The sequence below is a fragment of the Catharus ustulatus genome, chromosome 6 (assembly GCF_009819885.2).
Source record: "Catharus ustulatus isolate bCatUst1 chromosome 6, bCatUst1.pri.v2, whole genome shotgun sequence".
In the NCBI taxonomy this organism is placed as follows: Eukaryota; Metazoa; Chordata; class Aves; order Passeriformes; family Turdidae; genus Catharus; species Catharus ustulatus.
Window position 1 is genome coordinate 27,365,693 of NC_046226.1, and position 20,027 is coordinate 27,385,719.

Here is a 20,027-nt window from a genome sequence, read left to right on the forward strand (position 1 = left end):
GGTGCCGGCAGGCGCAGCTTGGCGCAGCCATGGGGCCACCTCCCCCTTGCGGCTCTGTTCTGTCGCGGTGCTGTTCCCCCTCACGGCTCCACGGAGCCACCGTGCTGTTCCCTCGCTTGGCTCGGCGCTCCTGTTGCACCGCCTGTCCCTCGCTCGGCTCAGCACTCCTCCCGTACCAACTGTCCCTCGCTCGGCTCGGCGCTCCTCCCATGCCGTTCCCTCTCGCGGCTCCGCTGCTGCCGCCCCGCCACCCACCCCTCGCTCTCCGCTGCCACCGCCCTGCCACCCGTCCCTCACTCGGCTCAGCGCCGCTGCCGTGCCGCCTGTCTGCTGCGGTTCGGCGCTGCTGCCGTGCCATTCCCCCTTGCGGCTCCACAGTGCTGCCTGTCCCTAGCGGCTCTGCGGCGCCATGGTGCCACCTCCCCCTCGTGGCACCAGACTCCTGCAGCACAGGGCTCCCGTGGCTCAGGGGGGCACAGGGCTCCCGCAGCGCCGGGGTTGCAGTGGCTCGGGGGGGGCTGCAGCTCCTGCGGCTCGGGGCGTTTGTGGCTCGCACTTCCAGGCTGGTAAATTTCTGAACTTTGTCCATTATATAAGGCGCACCGGACTATAAGGCGCACTTCCAGGTTCGGGGGAAAATTTTAGTCAAAAGGGTGCGCCTTACAGTCGTGAAATTACTGTATTTGCCTGTCTTGCTAGCTTTACAACACCTCTAGGTTTAAATAACTAGATCCTCCTGACATCACATCACAATAACCTATATTTATTTCAAGACAGTGCACATCCCCTGTGCCTAGACTACTCTTTTCTCGAAGTACCTCCTAGTGCCTAATAAACTCTCTTTCACCTTCTTTTGTGCTGCCAGCTGTGACCAGGGCTCCATCCCATGTAACTGGAACTTCACCACATAGGGCTCAAACCTTTTCAGAGAAAATGAGCCAGGTGGATCTGTACCTATATACACGATCAGTCTGTAGATCCTTCAATTCTTAATCTTCAACATATTTCCACAAGTCTTGGCTCTTCCATGGAACATACTAACTTCAGCACAAGGATCTACCAAAGTCTACCTGGTGAAATATCCATTCTCTATACCATATACAACACTATATAGTATTTACTTGAGGAGAGATGTAGAAAGGACAGGAAAGAAAAAAAAAAACTACCAGCAATCTTTTTGTGGTATATCCTCCCAGCTTTCTGCAGATGGTGGCTCACATAGGCTTTTGCATAAGGTGTTGTAATAGCCACCTGGGGATTCATCCTTCACTAATTCACCCAAACACCTTCAAGTAAATGACTTGTAGTCTTTACATCATGGTGAATGCAGTTTTGTCATTTCAGAATGTACATTATGAAAGCACACTGAGTTTATGCTCAGTACTTGAAGTTTGCATCATTTATTTTCTCAACAAGAAGTATTAATTTTTCCACATTTTCCCAGCACCAGTTTTGTAAATTGATGTAATTTCTCTTCCTCAGAAATGTTCTAAGTTAATCAACTCAGTGTATCTTTATCCAAGAGTTACTATTACTCTCACATGTATTATCTTTTCCAATTCTTTCCTATTCTGAGAAAGGCTGAATCAAATTGCAACCAGTATCTAAACTGTGTGTATAGCATAGCATTTTCTTCCTCTGTAACACTTACTTTTTTTTTTTGCTGGCTTGATAGCAAGTACAGAGAGTTTAAGTTTTTAGAGATGTCTATGATGATTTCAAAGTCTTCTCCCAAGTGACAACAGCTATACTAACATTTAGACTGCTGAAAAGTCATAGAGTGTCTGCTAGCAACATCCACAGCCAGGTTCTGCTATCATATTCTGTCTGTGTTTCTGAATATGTGCCACAATCAAAGCAAGTCTGTCTCTCCCAGTCCAATCTCTTCCTCTACAGTGGGCAATGGAACTTTTCAGGATACATTCTCCACTACAATAGCTGAGACTATCATTTCCACACTTATCTTTGTAAATTTGATGATCTGTATATTTCCCTAATTTTATTCTCCACGGATTGATCTGATGTACCTCTTTTCTACCCCTGTGCTACAACACAAGACTAAAGGAACCACCAATTTACTGATCCAAACCAGTAATTTCTATGTACACCTAGAATGCATATAATTACTGAGCAAAGAAATCAAACTCTAAGTAAGAATCTCACACTAACTTTACTTACATAAATATTTAATGTGACCTCATCAACATAGACATTTAAAGTCCCATGACATACAATTCATACACTGAAAACCAGCACCAAAAATAAGTGTCTTACTGCTTTTTGTAAAAAAATAATTTTATAGCATATTGAAATGTTCAACAATAAGCAGTGTAAGGAATTAAGCAGTACTTTTAGAAAAACTCTTACTATAGGAAGCTCTCCAAAGCTGAATTAACATTTCTATAATTTACACTAACTGATTATTAAACAAGGTCTCAATCATTTTATGAATTGTCACTCAAGTCCATATTTTATGGCCTGCCCATTTTAAGAAAAGAATACAAGACTACAATTAATATGACATCATTAATATGCCTAGGAAAAGGCAGGTGCATTCTTTGCTTCACTAAAAATGCATGACAATTGAAGCATTGTAGTTTTCCAGGCATACAGCTGTTTGGTCACTTTGGGTCTGGAGAATGCTGAGGGAATAAGTTGAACAGCATAACTATCGTACATACCCTGACATCTTGGTCCTACCTGCATTGTTTAGGAACTCTTTATATAATTCCCATGATGTTTCCTTTGAAGAGATACCTCATTAGCAATATAACTCAAGTTTTTATGAGAGCACAGTGTGTTTATGACTATTTCAAAACATATTTGTTTACAGTTTTCAGTGATTCTCTCACACTACTAAATTAATGCACGTGCTCCGCCTCTGTCTGGTAGTCAGTCTTCCATTAGGAGAAGTGACTGATGCCTGTTTCACCCTCTTGAGTTTGTCTCCTCTCTGTTGATTAACCCAAAAGTTACAAAACAAACTGGTGTAGAGTCTCCTAACTACTGAAACCTATTCTATGTCAATTTTGAAGTGACCACAGAAGGAATTCTCAGGAGATCATCTAGTGCAACCTCCTGCTCAAACAACAGTGAACATCAGATTTGGATACTTATCTAAACTTCCCTTTTACTATCTCTCAGATACCCCACAATCTCTCCAGGTAACCTGAACCAGTGCTTTAATAATCTTCAGAGCAGAGGTATTCCTTTTTTTTCTAATCAAAACCTCCTACATTAATGACATTGTACTTCAGTTCTATAGCCTGGTTGCACCTTATCAGTAACCTCCTTACAGGCATGGGAAGGCGCTTCTGGTATCGCCTCAGCCTCCTTTTCTCCAAGCTGAATAAACCTGCATTAGGATTTCCAGACCCTGATCCCTTTTTTGTCAAGTGTAGAGCAAAAATTTGCAACCACTTCTGCTGCTGTAGTGCCTCCCCCTTCTACTGGAACAGTCCAATACGGAAGGCATGATCAGCCTATTCTTCTCTACCACAACCACAAGATCCTTTTCATTAGCACTGATATAGACTCAGTCAAGTGCTCAGCATGTACGATTGCATGGGTTTTGTTCTTGCAATTCTAGTTGAAAGGTCTGGCATTTGTCCTCACTGAATTCCTTTCATGTTCCTACTATCTCATTCCTCCAGCCTATGTTCCCTGAAGCAGAAGCCTTGGTCTTAAATACATTAACCATACCACCCACTATAGAATCACTCACCAACTTGATGAGGGTACATAACATGTTGTAGAGCTATTTAAACCAGAAACAGGAGTAACAGTCATGGCCTGTGAGCGATTTTTGCTAAACATAAAGTTTCATGGAGAGTTGATCAACAGTATGACTGAAAACGGTGGTCTCACTCCCCCTTCACCCATCACTGCTTCTATCCTTCCCTTGCTGCTGCCCCTGCTTTGCACTTGTTTTGGCATGCATTTGACTCTTAACTTACCAGCTGTAATACTATACAGTAAGACCTTAATAATTTTTGCTGATACAGTTTTTCAAAACAGTGAACTCTACTGATTCAGGGACATCTGACAAGTGCCAAAAATTAAATTTGACAAACTCATACGCCAGGCCAAGGCAGTGTCCAGTTCTGTTCTCTCTGTCCAACGCAACAGGTTCCTAAAACCCTCTAGCTCTCCCAAGTCCCTTGAATAAAAGTGGAGGTAATCAATCTTGAATTTCTGGGTTTTCCAGCCACTAGGAATATATTTCAATGATTTACCTGACTTTTTTATCACAACAAGCACCACTGACTCATTTTCTTTGCCTATTTCTACCAAACCTCATTCTCTGGAGACAAACTTTGCCTATCTATACTGTCAGTGTAAAAATCTAGCCTCAAAGCAGATTCAGCATAAAAGGCCACAGTGTAAGCTAGGTTTGAAGGAAATTCAAAGAAAGCAATATTCTTTTACCTGAAGTACCTCCAAAACTGTAAATTTAGAAGCATTACAAAAATGGTCTCAATATCAAAAGCAGTAATTATTGTACATAAAATATTGAGTACACAATTTTTAACTTCTCTTATAGCTCTCTATAGGAACCGTGATAGTGACATTTAGCTCTGTCAAAATCCTTCTTCTGTCTTTATTCCATTCCTTGTCTCACATAAGCTGAGTAACTAAGTTATTAAAACAAAATTATTCTAATAAGCTTCTCTTTGCTAAATTATTTCGTGTACAATTAACACTCTACTAATGTTATCCGTTTTCTATGAAGTATGGAATCTAAAATTTATAATCTGGTCAAGGAAGTACATGGATAGCAATATTCATAAAAAATTTAAAACATGTGAAAGCTCAGAGGAAAAAACATTAAAATAATGATATTAAAGCTGAATATCATCAAGAACTATAGGTACTCAACAGCAAAACTACTAGTATTTATAATGCTAATTTGATGTCTCCTTCCTTGGTAAAACAGAATGAAATGTAATCTATACAAACTATTCACCAACGCATGAACTAATCCAATAAGTAAACCCAAAACACAGAAAAACCTGAAATATTAAAAAATCCCACATATGCTAATAGTAACAGTTAGTGTAAGTCATCTTGCTTGAATAATTTTAGGTTTGGGAAAATTTAAAAAGCAACAACAGTATGTGCTGAATAGTACATAAACAGTCCATGGAATAGTTCATCACTAAATCTGAGGTGTGTGTAACAGCATAAAAATTTTACCAACAGTAATATAAGTTACAAAGCTGGCATAAACATGTAACACTTTTTACACTTACAACTGGACATTCAATAAATATTTTTCCATTATATTGCAATACAAAATTCAAACCATATCAACATTTTATTGAAGACATTCAATCAGCCTTCAGAAAACTGCTCCTCTCTCTCAGAGTATCGAATACCTTATTCTCTCCACAATAATTCTTAAGAGAAACACAGAATTCACGCAATTCATAGAGTTAAATGGTTTCGTTTTAAAAAGTAACTCAATTCTGCTACCTGTATTTTGAAAAAATGAGCTGCACTATAAAAGCTAATGGTCTACATTGGATTTTTTAATTTTAAAATAGCAGGTAATCTTTTTTCTAGCATATCTCAGCATAGCACCGTTACTTCTATACAAAAACAGCCACTACAATTTTCTTAAAAATCAAAACTCTGGTTTCCCTCCTAAATACATTTCCATAAACTTAGTTGACAGAAAACCAATACACTTTAGAAGTTCATATCAAATGATGCAACAAAATGAAGTTCTCTTCAGTCCATCAGGAGAACAAAAAAAACAGACCAGAATAACACTCTTCGGAGGCCCATAACCAAAAAGAGCTACCAATGACAGTCAATTGAAATAGCTTCCCTCATGGGCAAGTTAAAAACCAATTTGCAAAGAATGTAAAGGAGGTAAAAGCACACAAATATCATATGTGTCACTACTGACAGCAAAGTGCTCATATACTCTGTAAAAGATTACAGACAAGATCACAATATCTCCACGAAAAATCAGTTTTGTTGAAAACACTATATATTTATACCAAGATATTTAGTGGAAAACTTGGCAATTCATCATTGGCAAGTTACTTACCTGAAAGGAAAAACACAAAATCTATTGATCATTTTGTTCAGTGAACCAAGAAAGAGCTCTGACAACAAACCAAAATATTACTCATCCTGCTACAATTACAATGAATTCAAAAATTAAAGACTTGGATAGAAAAAAGGCTTTCTTATAATCATGGACAATGTAGAAACAGAGAGGTAAAGCTTGTTTATAATATTTAACAAACCTTTCCCCCTTTCTCATTCAGAAGTGACAGTAGTATAAAATTTAAGATGTTCTCATATGATATTGTGCTATTTTTTTAAATCAACAGATTCCAACAAGACCAAGTACTATGTGCTATTGGTGCTTCATACTCTCAGTACCAGTGACAGCACAGACTGCTGTGAAATAGAGGTTCTAACACATATTTACAGTTTACCAGTTTTAAATCTACTCAGGTATTAACCTGAGTTAATTGCCCCTCAGCTTCTGCTTCCAGTACTATAAAAAAATACAAGGGGATTCTATATATATATATATATATATATAATATTTCAAAAACTAATTGGTTGGCTCCATAAAGCTAAACCAATTTAGAATAAAGCATTTTGTTGAAAATTACTAAAGAGGACCACAGAAAGAATAACCTTCACCTATACACACAGACTTAGGATCCCTTATCTTTACCAGATCACCCTTTACCTTGACAAGAACAACATGACTTCTACAGAAGAGAAAATCCCTTGATTTATAAAAGGCTAGAACTTTTCAGCTCCTGAATTTAGTTTAGTTGTTCTAAATGGTCCCTCTTCTACTGGCACCCCTTTTTTTTTTTTGTGAGGATATTCCAGAACATTATGGAAAAACAAAAATCTGATGGTATTTTCTGCATCTGCTCAATTCCTTAAGGTTTATGGTGGAGCAAGAATCTTCAAAGACACTTTAAGGTACTATTGACTCATCTAGGCATCTGAAATAAGAGAAAATTCTTCTTCACACTGTGTACTTTCTAGCCTCAGTCAAAGTTTAGATGAGTGGGAACAAAGCATTGCCTTGTGTTATTTCATGAGACCGAAAGAGAGAACAAGAAAAGTTAAGATTAGCCCTTCAAACCGAGATTAATTCACATCTTCACAAATTCAGTCACAATCCAGATTACAGTAATTTCACGATTACAAGCCGCACTGACTATAAGCCGCATCTCCAGGTGTCAGCAACATTTTGTTCTTTGTTCATACACAAGCCGCACCCAATTATAAGCCTCTCTGTCATTCGCAGCGAGGACCCGCGTGCAACAAAGTTGCCAATTAGTAACAGAACCGCGGGATCCGGGTGTTTGCTGGCTCGACTCGGGTCGTGAGGGCTCAGCCTGTTCAGGGCTGCCAACAGGGCCAGGTGGCCCAGCTTGGCACTGCCACTCAGCAGGGCTGCTCAGGGCCGGCTGCCATTGCCGCCGGGCTCGCTCACCCCGGCCTGGCGCTGTCCTGCGGTGGCACGGAGCTTGCCGGCACCCACGGCGGCGGCAGCAGGAGGGGAAGGAGCCCGCCGGCACCCACGGTGGCAGGAGGGGAAGGAGCCCCCCCACTCCCGCAGCAGACGGGGACGGGAGCCTGCCTGCTCCTGTGACAGCAGCGGCAGGCGAGGACAGGAGCCCCCCGCCTTCCTCCCGGGCCGCGGGGATGGCAGCACAGAGCCCCCCGTCTCTCCCCCGGGTTGCACTGCCTGAAGAAGGGAGCTCCCCCACCTTTCCCCCACCACACGCTGCCTGCACCGAGCCCGGCTCCACCCGCCGCGAAACAGAGTACCCAATTTGTAACAATTGCGTAAAGCCGGGTTTTACTGGCAGGTGCTCGGCTCGGCACCTCGGCTTGCACTTCCGGGGTTGGAAATGTCAGAAAATTACTCACATATTAGCCGCCCCTGAGTGTAAGTCGCATTTCTGGGGTGGGAGCAAAATTTTAGTCAAAATGGTGCGGCTTGTCATCGTGAAATTACTGTACATAGAAAGGAGCTGAACTCCATGAAAGTAACTGAAGAGGAAATGCTAAACAATTATATCCTCTGTAAGAGAAATACACAGATTAGCTGAGTTGGAAAAGACTGCACTTCTTGATTAAAAAGACAATGATAATAAACACTGGTAATCAGTGCAGTTCAAACTGACAGCAGGCTGACTTGCTAAGAGACAGATGAGTACTGAATGACTCTCCAGGGCCAAGCAACTTTTTATATGGGAATGGTACCATTCTGAACTTCAGGCTGGAGCCAATAGGTCCTGACTTGCCTTGTGCAGACTGATCATCCCCAAAACTGGAATTTTCTCAGGCAGTCATGAAGTCAATGACATCAGCCTATCTCAGCACAGGATTTGAAGGCAATGCAAGTGAACCTTCTCTCAAAGTCAATGAACATATTCTGTCAGAAACCTGTTTGAAACTCAAATACCTACAGCATATTAATCCAACATAAAAATAATACACACCAGAAATAAAACTCCCACAGCCAAGTATGGAAGCTGAAAACAACACCAAAGCAACTTACACAGAATCCAGAGTAAGAGAAAGAAAATTCAGAGAAAGATCAGAAGCAGAGTTTTTTTACTAACTGCTTAATAAAACTAGCACGACAACTACAATCTTCACAGCCAAAAAGTATGCAGATAGCACAATGTTTGTCCAGTTTACATTTATGGCCAGAATTAGAATTCTCCAGCTACACAGTAACACTCCAAGATGAACTAACATACATGCAGCTAGCAGAAAAGTTGTGCCTTCTGAGTCACAACTTTTGAGGAGACCCTACATTCTGAACATACAGTAGTTTAACCCAACATTTATTTTCCCAAGACAGGTCATGAGAAGAGAATGGATGTGCTAGATCTTATGGCTGGTCACATGGTTTGACAATTACAAAGAAAAAAAAGACAACAAATAACGTTCCCACACTATTAACAGTTCTCTCTCTCACCCCACAAGCTGGCGAAAATTCTTTGGGCGAAATACTTTTTTTCAAAGTTTACCACAAAGATGACAGTACTTTAAAGCAAATAAAACTTTTAGAACTGTTGTTTGAAAGCCTTCTTAAAAAGTGAAACATGCTCAAATTAAATTATTGTTAGATTCCACAAACTCTTGAAGTTGGTCTTCAATACCAGTTAATATCTGTTTTATATAGCTAAGCATGGTAGCTGTACACAGCCATGTTCAAAGAACAATGACAGTGACTCACCTATAAATTACGTTGGTTTGTTTTGGGTTGGGGTTTTTTTGCTATAGAAAACAGCAAACACGAGATATATATATACATATATGTATTGAACTGACTATGCCACTCTATTACTCCTTGCCCTTCTTCCTCCTTTCCCATTTTTTAACTGGGTGAGGTGGAAAAAGCAAAAGCAAGAGGGCAGAAAATACAGCTATTACCTTTAATTGATAGAAAGTAAAGGTTAAAGACAGATCTATACTAGTATCTCTGACTCCAAAAATACCAGCGCCTGAGGTTTCACCTAATTTTTTTATTGCAGTAATGCAGTATGTAAGTTCAAAAACAGCTATTGGGCTTGCCACCTGCGGTAATTATTTCAGAAACACTATTCTTACAGATGGCAGCAAAACTGAATTCTACTATAATACAGAAAACCCTTCACCTTTACTCCTGCTAAAACTGCTACTGTCATCTTATAGTCAAAATTGTATTAGAGGTATAAGCAAATTTAGAAAAAAATGCTGTCCTACTAGGCACTAAACAACAACCCATTGCAGATACACATCAAAAGATGGTCCTGCACATGTTCCAGTTCAGTCACACTGCCATTTACCTCAAATACAGTAATACAGCACTTATAAAGCTTCAGAGCAAGCAGGATCTACACACTAACAGAAAACTCATGCTCAGAATCTTTAAAAACAAACCAGAAAAATCCCCCCAAAACCCCAAACAAACCCAACCACAGATCACTGCCAAACCTCAAAACAAATCCCCATTCCTAACTGTAGTCTTCTGTTGGACCAGCAACATCACCCTACTTGCCTCATGGTCACACAGTAAATAGGTTGAAAGCAGGGACAAACACACAACCAGGAAGCCAGGGAGAAATAAGAGGAGAGAGAGAAAATCATACTAGTGTAAGCATATATGTTAATATTTTACATTAAACCGGGCAGATTAAGATTTTTCATGGAGAATTATAAAGTACTTAGAAAATAAATGTTTCTGTCTCTGTAACAAGTTAAAATGCAAAACTAGGTTTACCTTCAAAATCAAGAAAGCAAGTTGACTAATTGTACTACATCAGAATCCATTTCAAGTACCTGTTTTTTATAACTGGAAAAGGTGGATTTCAGAGCTTTTAAATAATGAAGCAAAATGCAGTGGCAATAGAGACATGCAAGACTGGACTGCCATTGGCTTAAACATCATTTGACACGAGAAAGTGAAAGAAATTTTTTTAATTAAAGGGAACATGTTAAACTTCAGACACTTGTCAAAAAGTAATTAAGTATTTGTATAAATAAAAAAACCATCACATATTAAGCATAAAATTTAGAAAATACATTCTACATTTTAAATGCACCTAGCCCACATTTATTTATTTCTGGGATAAAATTTTAGAAGTACTTTAAAACAGAAAATGAGAGGCTTTACTCATTATACAAAATGGGAAAGTCTTTCCTCTAACAGTCCTATCTTACCTGTATCTTCAATGAATTGCACACATTTTTCAACAAACAGAGGTATTGGTTTCTCAGGTGTAACCAAATCTTGTAGGGGCATCCCAAAGTAATTACTTTCCCAGTTTCTACGGATTGGAGGATTGAATGTCTTAGTTTTCTTTTTCGGCTACAACAAAACAGAGTTATTTAAGTAATATTCAAGCAACATTTTAACAAACTCATATTTCAATCATTCAACCAGGTCATACATCTATCAAACATTAAAATTCCTCTACAGTAAACTGAATGAATAAAAATTACAAAGTACTTAACTATAAAATAATTACACATTAGATAAAAAGCACTCAGCTACTAAAAGTTTTGATCCTCTTTGTATTACATTAGGAACAGGATTACTCAATATATCAGTAACTGAAAGACTACAGGAACAGAAGTAAAGACACCATTTGTTTAGAGTGCTGTGACTCATTTAGAGTCTTTCAGCACTGCTCACACAAACCACATCAGAACTTCACCTCTTTAGAAATTGTCAGGATAAAACTCTGGTGTCACATCACCAAAACAAAGTTGGCGGCTTCTGCATACATTTAAAGATAGTAAATAGTCTTTATATCCCAACTACACAAGAAACACGATGATGAAGAATGACTAACAAGCAATCAAGCCTTGAAATTACAGGTACTCACATTAAGCACGAATGCTTTGCTACAGGCAAGGATTTTAGCCAAAAAGGTTTTCACACAATCTAATATGGTGAGTTTCATAAGTTTTCCTGGTTTCATTTATTTTTTTCCACTGAGAAAGAACTAGTAAATCAGCCTTGGATGATTACAAGAATTATATTGGATCAGACACCATAAGTCATCTCTGAATATTGATGAAAATATCAATTACATCAAATTTATTTATTTAGGCAATACCCAGTTCAGATGAGCAACAGCTAAAAGGGCTAAGCTGAAGCTGAATAATGTATAAAACTCAGTGAAAACATCTTCTTCAAATGTTAAACGAAAGATCATTTTTGATACATATATTAAGGCAGTAAAGAACAGAAAAATAATTCAATTTTTTTCCCAAGGCATTCAGTACATGTCTCCACCATCACTAAATAAATGAAGCAAGATATAGTCAAGACTGTATATTTAAGATCATCAAGATAGAAAAAGACTCTGTGTGTCTCTTGGAAAGCAGTCAGGTAAACGGAAAAAAACTAGGACTGTATAGAAATTTTATGAAATCTGTGTAGAATATCTGGACATAGTATGAAATACTGGACACAGCCACAAAACTAGAGTAAAAAATGCTTTTTTCTAATAACTGTCCTGCTTTTAGAAGACAGGTTGCAAGGGACTGCCATATTGTATTTGATATTATGCACACAGAAATGCAGAAAGATTTCTCAGATTAAGTCTTTACCTGAAAAGTTTAATCCTCAATTTGTAAAGTGAGAATTTGCCTAAAGAACTTAATGAAGCATGAAGAATAGAAGAATAAAAAGGAAAGAGAAAACCCCAACTCTGAAATATTTTGCAAACTGATCTAAAGGCAAAGTAGAAGAGATGATCACTGCAAGACTATTCCACAAACACGAAACTACAATTTCACAAGGCAGTTACAACAATAAGTTTATCAGCTATTTCTCACTATGTATTTTATATCTCTCCTGTCCAATATTTAAAATATTCACAAAATCACATTCTCCTGCAAATATCAGTATATACATGATCTTTGCAAAAAATACTTCTGTAAATTAAAAATAAAACTTTAAGGCTTTAAGAAAAACCAACATGCTATTTCCTGATTTTAGATTTCCGTACTTTCCTGAAGTTGTTGGTCTAGATTTCTTAAGTGGAGAACTTGATCTGAACAAAAAAGGTGTTCTGTGCAAAAGACGTGATCTTTGCAAAAAGACCAACTGGCTTCAGGGAAAAAAATACTATTTCTAACATAAGTAAGTCTTAGTAAAAGCTTTTCTTTAATCCCTGTTCCCACTCGGAGAAAACAGCATTTTTTCTGATACATCAGATACAGAATGGAACTTCTAGATTTGCAAGTCAAGATGTGACTATTGTAATTTTTCCTGTGTAAAATTAACTTTTAAAATATCTCTAATGAAATGATAAACAGAAACTGTTCAACATTAAATTATTCATTTAGTTAAATAGCACCTGAGTACAGTGAATAACTTCAAAATTCCTAGATTTTGGCAGCAAGATTATGATTTAGCCCCAGGTATTTTTAGTTCAATCATTCCCCCCAATACACCTACATCCCACAATACAGCAGTCACATAATACAGCATGCAACAAGTACTAATCTATGCACAGGCAAAACCAGTCATAAATTCCTACATCATAATAAAAAAGGACTAACTTACTAAGTTAAAGAAGACAAGAAACAGCACACTAAGTTTTGTTAGTTAAGCCTAGCAAAAAGCTCATTGTTCACATACCACTGTTTTTATGTTCGTAATTAAGACATGAGCCCAAGACCATAAAGTCGAAATCCTTAGTTTTCCTAGAGATCTGTGGGGCTTTGTATAATTGATTGCTGCACTTATGTTGAGCCTTCAGCTTGGGTTTCACCACTTGCTTCCTGCCAAAGACAACTCCTCTTCATACCCTAAGAGAGGTTAATGCCAAACCTCCAACTGGATCCTTATATATTTTGACAGGAAAGCATTTTAACTCCGAGAATTCCAAACTTGCCGTGCATTACGTTTACTTGGAACACTGCTTTATTTTGCAGCACTTCAATCACCAAAATACATGCTGCAAAAGATTTGCTAAAGTCGTCTAAACGTAAGAGAAGGTAAACACAAAAACATATACTCTACATGGTTCAGTACCCAAGTCTTGATTTCAAAACCAGAAATATTATTACAAAGAACATTAACTTTAAAAATATAGATGTAAAGAATACTCAAGCTTAACCCTCTTGACTACAGGTACTAGGGAACCAACTAAGCAGCTCTGATCATCTAGAGAGAAACTAGGCTAAGACTTCAGCCAGCTGTGAGTCTTGAGAGTACAACACACTTCAATACAACTTTTTACAATTAACCTAGAAAACTAAAAATTGCCAAAATCCTATCAAGCCTCTTTATGGATGGGCTGCTTACTGTAGCAAGCGTTCTGTTCAAGACAGGCTTTTTTTTCTCTCATTCCTATCCCACCATAACTACCATTAATAATTTGTTTACTAAAGAAGTTCAGCCACTTCTCTACTTCCAAAAGACTTCACGACTACTTTTGATGCAAAGGAAATTTTCTGCCTGTTTCTTCTGCAGTCAGCCCTAAAGGTCACAGAGGGCAAAGTATTTTCAGGACTAGTAAAATACTTCATAAAACCACACACCGTGAACAGCATTAATTTTATAGGATTAATAAAAGTATTTGTAATCTCTAATTCATAGTTAGCTCTTCAGAAACTGTGATATAAGGGACAATGATGTGCATTACTCAAACATACTCTTCCTTCCTCTTCCTTCCCTTCATGCCTTCTGCCATTTTTAGAATTCCAATTTTTCACACTGGTTTAAACTACAAAGGCTCAAGAAGGGATATGGCTCTAAACACACACATTAAGACAAAACCTGAAAGTACAGATTCTGGTATTTCCTATATTCCTCAGGAGACAAAAAAAAATTCCCTGCACATTCCAGTCTGAAGTAGACAGTATTTTGCTAAATTAACCACTGAATTTACACAAGAAAAGCTGAATAAAAATAGAAGTTGATCTCCCATTGCTCACATGTTTATCATAGTCTTACTAAAACTGAGATCAACACACATGGGTTCTACAGTTTCTCACACTATTCCTATAATAGTTTCAACATGAAATTTCATGCAGTTTTGAAATTAAAATGGCAGCAAGCAAGTGTAAGCATAGAGAAATAGATGACAAACGTACAGCTTCGTGTTCCAAGAAGACAGAGTAAAGCATCAAGATGCTAGTGGATTTTTCTTGCTGAAATATTGAGAGAAGTTTTAGATTTATTTAAAAGTAAAAAGCATCTTACATCATATTGGTATAAAGGAAAATTGAAAGAAGTAATTAATAAACTTCTGCGGAAGCAACGAGTGTTGTCTGCAAACGGAGTTACAAGGCAGAGTATTTTAAAACACTGTCAGATTTAATTTTGCAATACATATGAAAACTCGATTCACAAAAAAAAAACCCAAAAAACCCCAAAAAAATCAAAACAAAAAAAAACCGACTCAGACCTTGAATAATCATACTATTGACCATTGGCCAAAGAACCTAAATAGTGAAACTTTTTCAGATTTCAACAATGGTATGCCAAAGAATTATCACTAAATAGTTAATCTACTGTATTGCTTACAAGGTCTCTCTAGTTAGAATTTGTTTTCAGAAGTACTTAAAAAATTCAAGGTAAGGCTCTGCCTTTCCCATTGCAAAAATTTATTCAGGATATCTGCTGTTCTTGATATGTTACGGAGGAAGAAAAAACCTAAACAACTATACTCTCTCTACAAGAGGTGAAAAAAAATACAGTCTAAATTAGACACTGAACATATCTCAAAGTGTTCACAAAGATAAGAGCTCTAAAGTAGGTGAGTAAAGTTTTAGTACTCATCAATTTCATTGTAAAAATAAATAATAAGGCTATTACAGTCACTATATGGAATAGTTACAGGTTTCTACATCAGGTAGGCTTCCTGCTGAAGATGGAATTACTAAATTACAACTAGGGTCAAAAATAACTTCCCATTACACCATGGTAATAATAATATTAACAATAATAATAAATCATTGATAATAATTGACAAATAGTTTTTTTAAATATTTACACTGGACTTGTTTACAATGTGAGAACAATGGAAAGCCAAAGACTACTGTGGTTTGGGCATTATATTAATGAATAAAATGCATGAGTTGCAGTTTTAATGTTATTGAAGCAGTTCCTCCTATCTAAGATATTTGAAGGCTTCCTTCAGCAAGATCTTTCTCCTCTAGGAATCTTCATGCCCTTTCTTGACCTGAAATTTCCTGCAATTTCTGTTGTTTTGTATCTCCAAACTGATTAAGTTCAAATTAAGACAAAAATAATTTATGATACAGCTTTGCAAGCCTGCTGCTTTTCATGTGTACCAACACCGATAATGTTTACACTAGACCTTAATGTTAAAAGTTCTAATTGAGACAAGCATCTACTTGTAATTCCCACCTCCAGTTTGTGATAAAGTCATGGAGTTGAAAGAGCACATATCTGAGCTGGAGAAGACTACTTCGCAAAGAAGAAACAGCTGAGGCAAAGCTGCACGTTAACATTTTAGTCTGTGCTTAGTTGCTCTAAGTTTGTGAACACCATGAAGGAAACAAATAACCAATCATAGAAGACATGCCAATGTAGGGGAGAATTCACTTCCCAAAATGCATTTTTTGCTATTTCGTTTAACAGCAGAAAGGACAAGGTGGTTTTTTCCTAAGAGAAACTTTACAGAAGTTCTGTAGGTGAAGAAAAAAGGCCACTACAGTTTAACAAATATTAATACACAACATGTACTTCAAATATTGAACAACATGCACTTGAAATATTTCAAGCTCAGTGTGCACACACACGCACACATGAACACGGCTAAAAAGGCCAGTGATTCAAGTCAGTCTGCTTGCTTTCTTCTCCTCCTCAGTACTTCTCTTCATATTTATCCTCACCAGAAAAAGCTCAATGGTCCACTTGTTAATAGCACATGCAAGCTCATACCATAAATTATTCAGAACATTTAGACATGTGCTAATAAAATAAGATAAAGGTGGGTGTATCACAAATTAGACTACACTGACTCAGCTTTTCCTACTTTCTCTTTTCTAGAGGCAAAGACAGAACCACCATCTGTTGGTTTTACCAAGCTGGACTTCAGTAAGTCACTTAGTGACGGTATACAGGAAACTACAGCGACAAATAGAAGAGCAGAAAAAAGATGCTATTCAGCAACAACAACAACAAAGTTGTAGAGTAACAAAAATCCTGCAATGGAATGCACAACTAGCAAAACGCATGCGCTGTAATGTGCCTGCAGCATGTGCTGTAATGCACAGGTACTATACATGAACAATAAACCACCTGAACTGTGCAGTATGGAGTCATTACCTGCAAATTATCAAGGACAATTGCAATCAGCAATTATCAGGCCAAAGGTACCTAAAGTGACAGTAACTACAGCTAAGCAAAGGTGCAATTGCACAATTGTGTCGGGTAATAATTTCTAGTAGATATTAGCAAATATTAAGATTACATGGTGCACTGTTAGGACATTCCTTGCAATACTATGCACAGTTTCAGTCATCCTCATTCAAACCCAGAGGTTCCAAGGAAAATTCCATTTTTTTAAATAAATCTAAAAACTCAGGCCAAGAACTAGCCATTTTCTCTTCACCAGTGACCAGTCAAAAAAAGAAACATTTCAGGAAAGGTTACAATAAGGAAGGGTGAAAACTAAGAATTGCAAGATTCTTCAGCAATACAGAAAAAATAGGAAAGGAAGAGGAAAGCTCTGGATGAGTTTTCCAGAACAGTAAGAACGAGGGGATAAAAGTTTTCAGAGGAATTATTTCTATGATAATTGAAATAAGAACCCAAGGACAAGTCTCTTCTAGTTCTGACTACCAGTACACTGAAACAAGATCTAAGAACACTAGCTCAGTGTTGGGACAAAAGTAATGGGCAAATAATTCAGACCAAAGTACACTTGCTTAACTGGTCTGTGTTTTAAATTGTTTCTTTTGGTCATAAGAAACAGTACACGACCTTGCAAGTAATATTACCTGTTTGCCACACGTTTGTCATTGCTATACTTTCCACAGTAAAATGTTTTAATTTATGCTTCCAAATAACAACAAGCAGTCCAATTCTGAGTAATTACTTCTGCCTTTAATAATATGTGTCCACAATAGATTTTTAAAGTTTGATACATATATATTAGCCAAAGTACAGCAGGTCATTTTCCTGCTTTACTGTTTGTCAAATCTTTCTTCGTCCTTCCTACTCACCCAACTCTTGCCTTTTGCCCTGCAGTTGTTCTACCTGAACCATACAATCATCTCCTTATATCTGTCCTAGTGCCCATATTTTTATGAGATTTTATCCTGAGTTGGGACACTCGAGACCTGAAAGAATCAGGACAGAATGAGCATCCTTCAGCACAGTCATGTCTCTCCTGTGACACCTTACAAGAAACCCACCCAGAAACACCACATTTCAAACCAACAAAAATGCAAGGAGCATCCACAATATTATATCCTACTTGGGCTACAAATAAATAAATAAATAAAATCAATCTCTGAAAAAGAGACCTAGAAATTCAGACTTTAAAATTCAAGTTTTACCAAACAAATACATTTTGCTCATAAGATTTCTGTATTTCAGAATCACTACAATTAAGGCAAGAATAATTACACATGTATCCTATTTTCCCTTTACACAGAGCTGAACATTTCAGAAAAAGTAAGAGATTTAAGAAAGTCAGAAAGAAATACACAACTTGTATTTACCTCTTTCACATTCAAGGGACAAAAATTCTCAAAAAACCCAGCAAGCAATCTGCAAATAGTGGTGCACTAACATCTCTCGCATGGAACCAAATAACACTTGACAAGGACAATATAATTTGAGTAACTTTTGCATTTTTGTAATAAAAGACTGCTAGTTGCTCATCCAAAACAACACAGGAAAACATGCAGAAAAAGTCTCAAAACTAAGAAAAAAAAAATCATCTCTTCTGAAATAAAATTAACTATTAAAAAATTCAAAGAAACAGAAAACAAACTAAAATGACTCACTTGAACTACCCTCACTTCAACGTCATTCAACACAGAGAGAAGTCACTACTTATCAAAAGCACTGATACTCTGAAAAGATACTTTGACTTGCAAATATTTGAGCTATCAAGTTAAATCTGTTTTCTCAATTACAGTAATTTCCATGATTATTAGAAGTTTTCACTAATCTAACAGTAGCAACTTTGCTACTTCTGCGTAAAATACAACCTCCCCCTCACAAAAAAAACCACTCACATAACCCACAAATCACAAACCAAAGCAAAACCAACCAACCAAATCTTAAAACAATTCTACTCTTCAAGAAACTTATCCACTACAAAAATTTAAACAGCCTGAAACTTCCAATTTAGGCTTCTTCTCAACAGGTCAAAACCCAAAGTGGAGGCTTTGGTAGAGCCATCGGGGGGGGTTTCCTGACAATATCTCAGGAAGAGAAGACCCACCATAGTAATCTACTCAATTTAACACATAAATATTCAACTCAGAGTAACTTGCTCTCAACACAGCTGAACAGTACGAAAATTATGCAACTACATTTTGATTTCTGTGTAGAAAGATTATTTCAAGAAAAAAGAGTCCAGAAGTTGGACTCCATGATCTTTATTGGTTCCTTTCAACTCAAGATATTCAATGATTCTATGAAAAGTATATAAATTATTGTTTTCTTAAAATTCTAAGTTTCTACATAAGAATAAGTTCAAAGTATTTTTAACCATATGATTTTATGCCCACAAGACATCATTATCCATGCTTATGAGTAAGCCTTAAGAAAATTTAGTGGCCTTTAAATCAGTCATGTGTAATTCAAATCACAGTTGCATACCAAGAAGAAATTTATCTACTAGTTAAATTTAACTATGCTCTACTTTAACAAAACTTATTTCTGCCATTCCAGTACCATCAGATTTAAGCTAAAAAAGTGACATTTCAGAGATGTTATAAATGATAATATTAAAAGATCAGATTGTTCTGAGACAAGAAAGAAAATATTTATGATTAGGAATACTAATTCAATATCAAAACTATACCTAACACAATGATTGCTGCCTAAAATTAAAATCTAAACTATCAAGAATGTACATCTAGAACCCATACCACAACACTGCTTTGATGATATAACTTTTCGAACAGCCAGCCAAAAAAACAAGCAACACTCAGGCACAAAGAAAAACTCTCAGAAACGTTTTTCAAGTAAACTGCAACATTATTATTTTCCCTTTATCTCCCTATTTTGTTCCCTTTATTCTCCTTGTATAGAGAACCATAAAGGTAACACAACTTTCAACTAGATTACCTGTTTGCCCACACTAGGAAAATGCAGCAGTCAGTAGAATCCTATATAAAGTTTCCTTTTTATGCACTTGTTCTAGAGTTCCAGGTAGACAACTGAGAATTAAAAAGAAATCACTCCTTTCATTCACCAGCCCTAAACCTCATTCCAACAACTGAAAGAACCGGTTCTACTCAAGAACTCACAAAGTAACTTTTTTCCTTAAAAAGAAACAAAACACCACTTTATTCAAATGGAAGGA

The 20,027-nt window shown here is 37.2% G+C and overlaps 1 protein-coding gene across 1 annotated transcript in view; it reads right to left on the reverse strand.

Annotated features, from left to right (window-relative positions):
• Positions 1 to 20,027, reverse strand: part of ARHGAP5 (Rho GTPase activating protein 5) — a 48,977-nt gene that overhangs the window by 13,893 nt on the left and 15,057 nt on the right. The window contains exon 4 of the mRNA XM_033062055.2: positions 10,711 to 10,858. Within this exon, the coding sequence (XP_032917946.1) occupies positions 10,711 to 10,858 (148 nt within the window). The remainder of the gene's footprint in view (positions 1 to 10,710; positions 10,859 to 20,027) is intronic.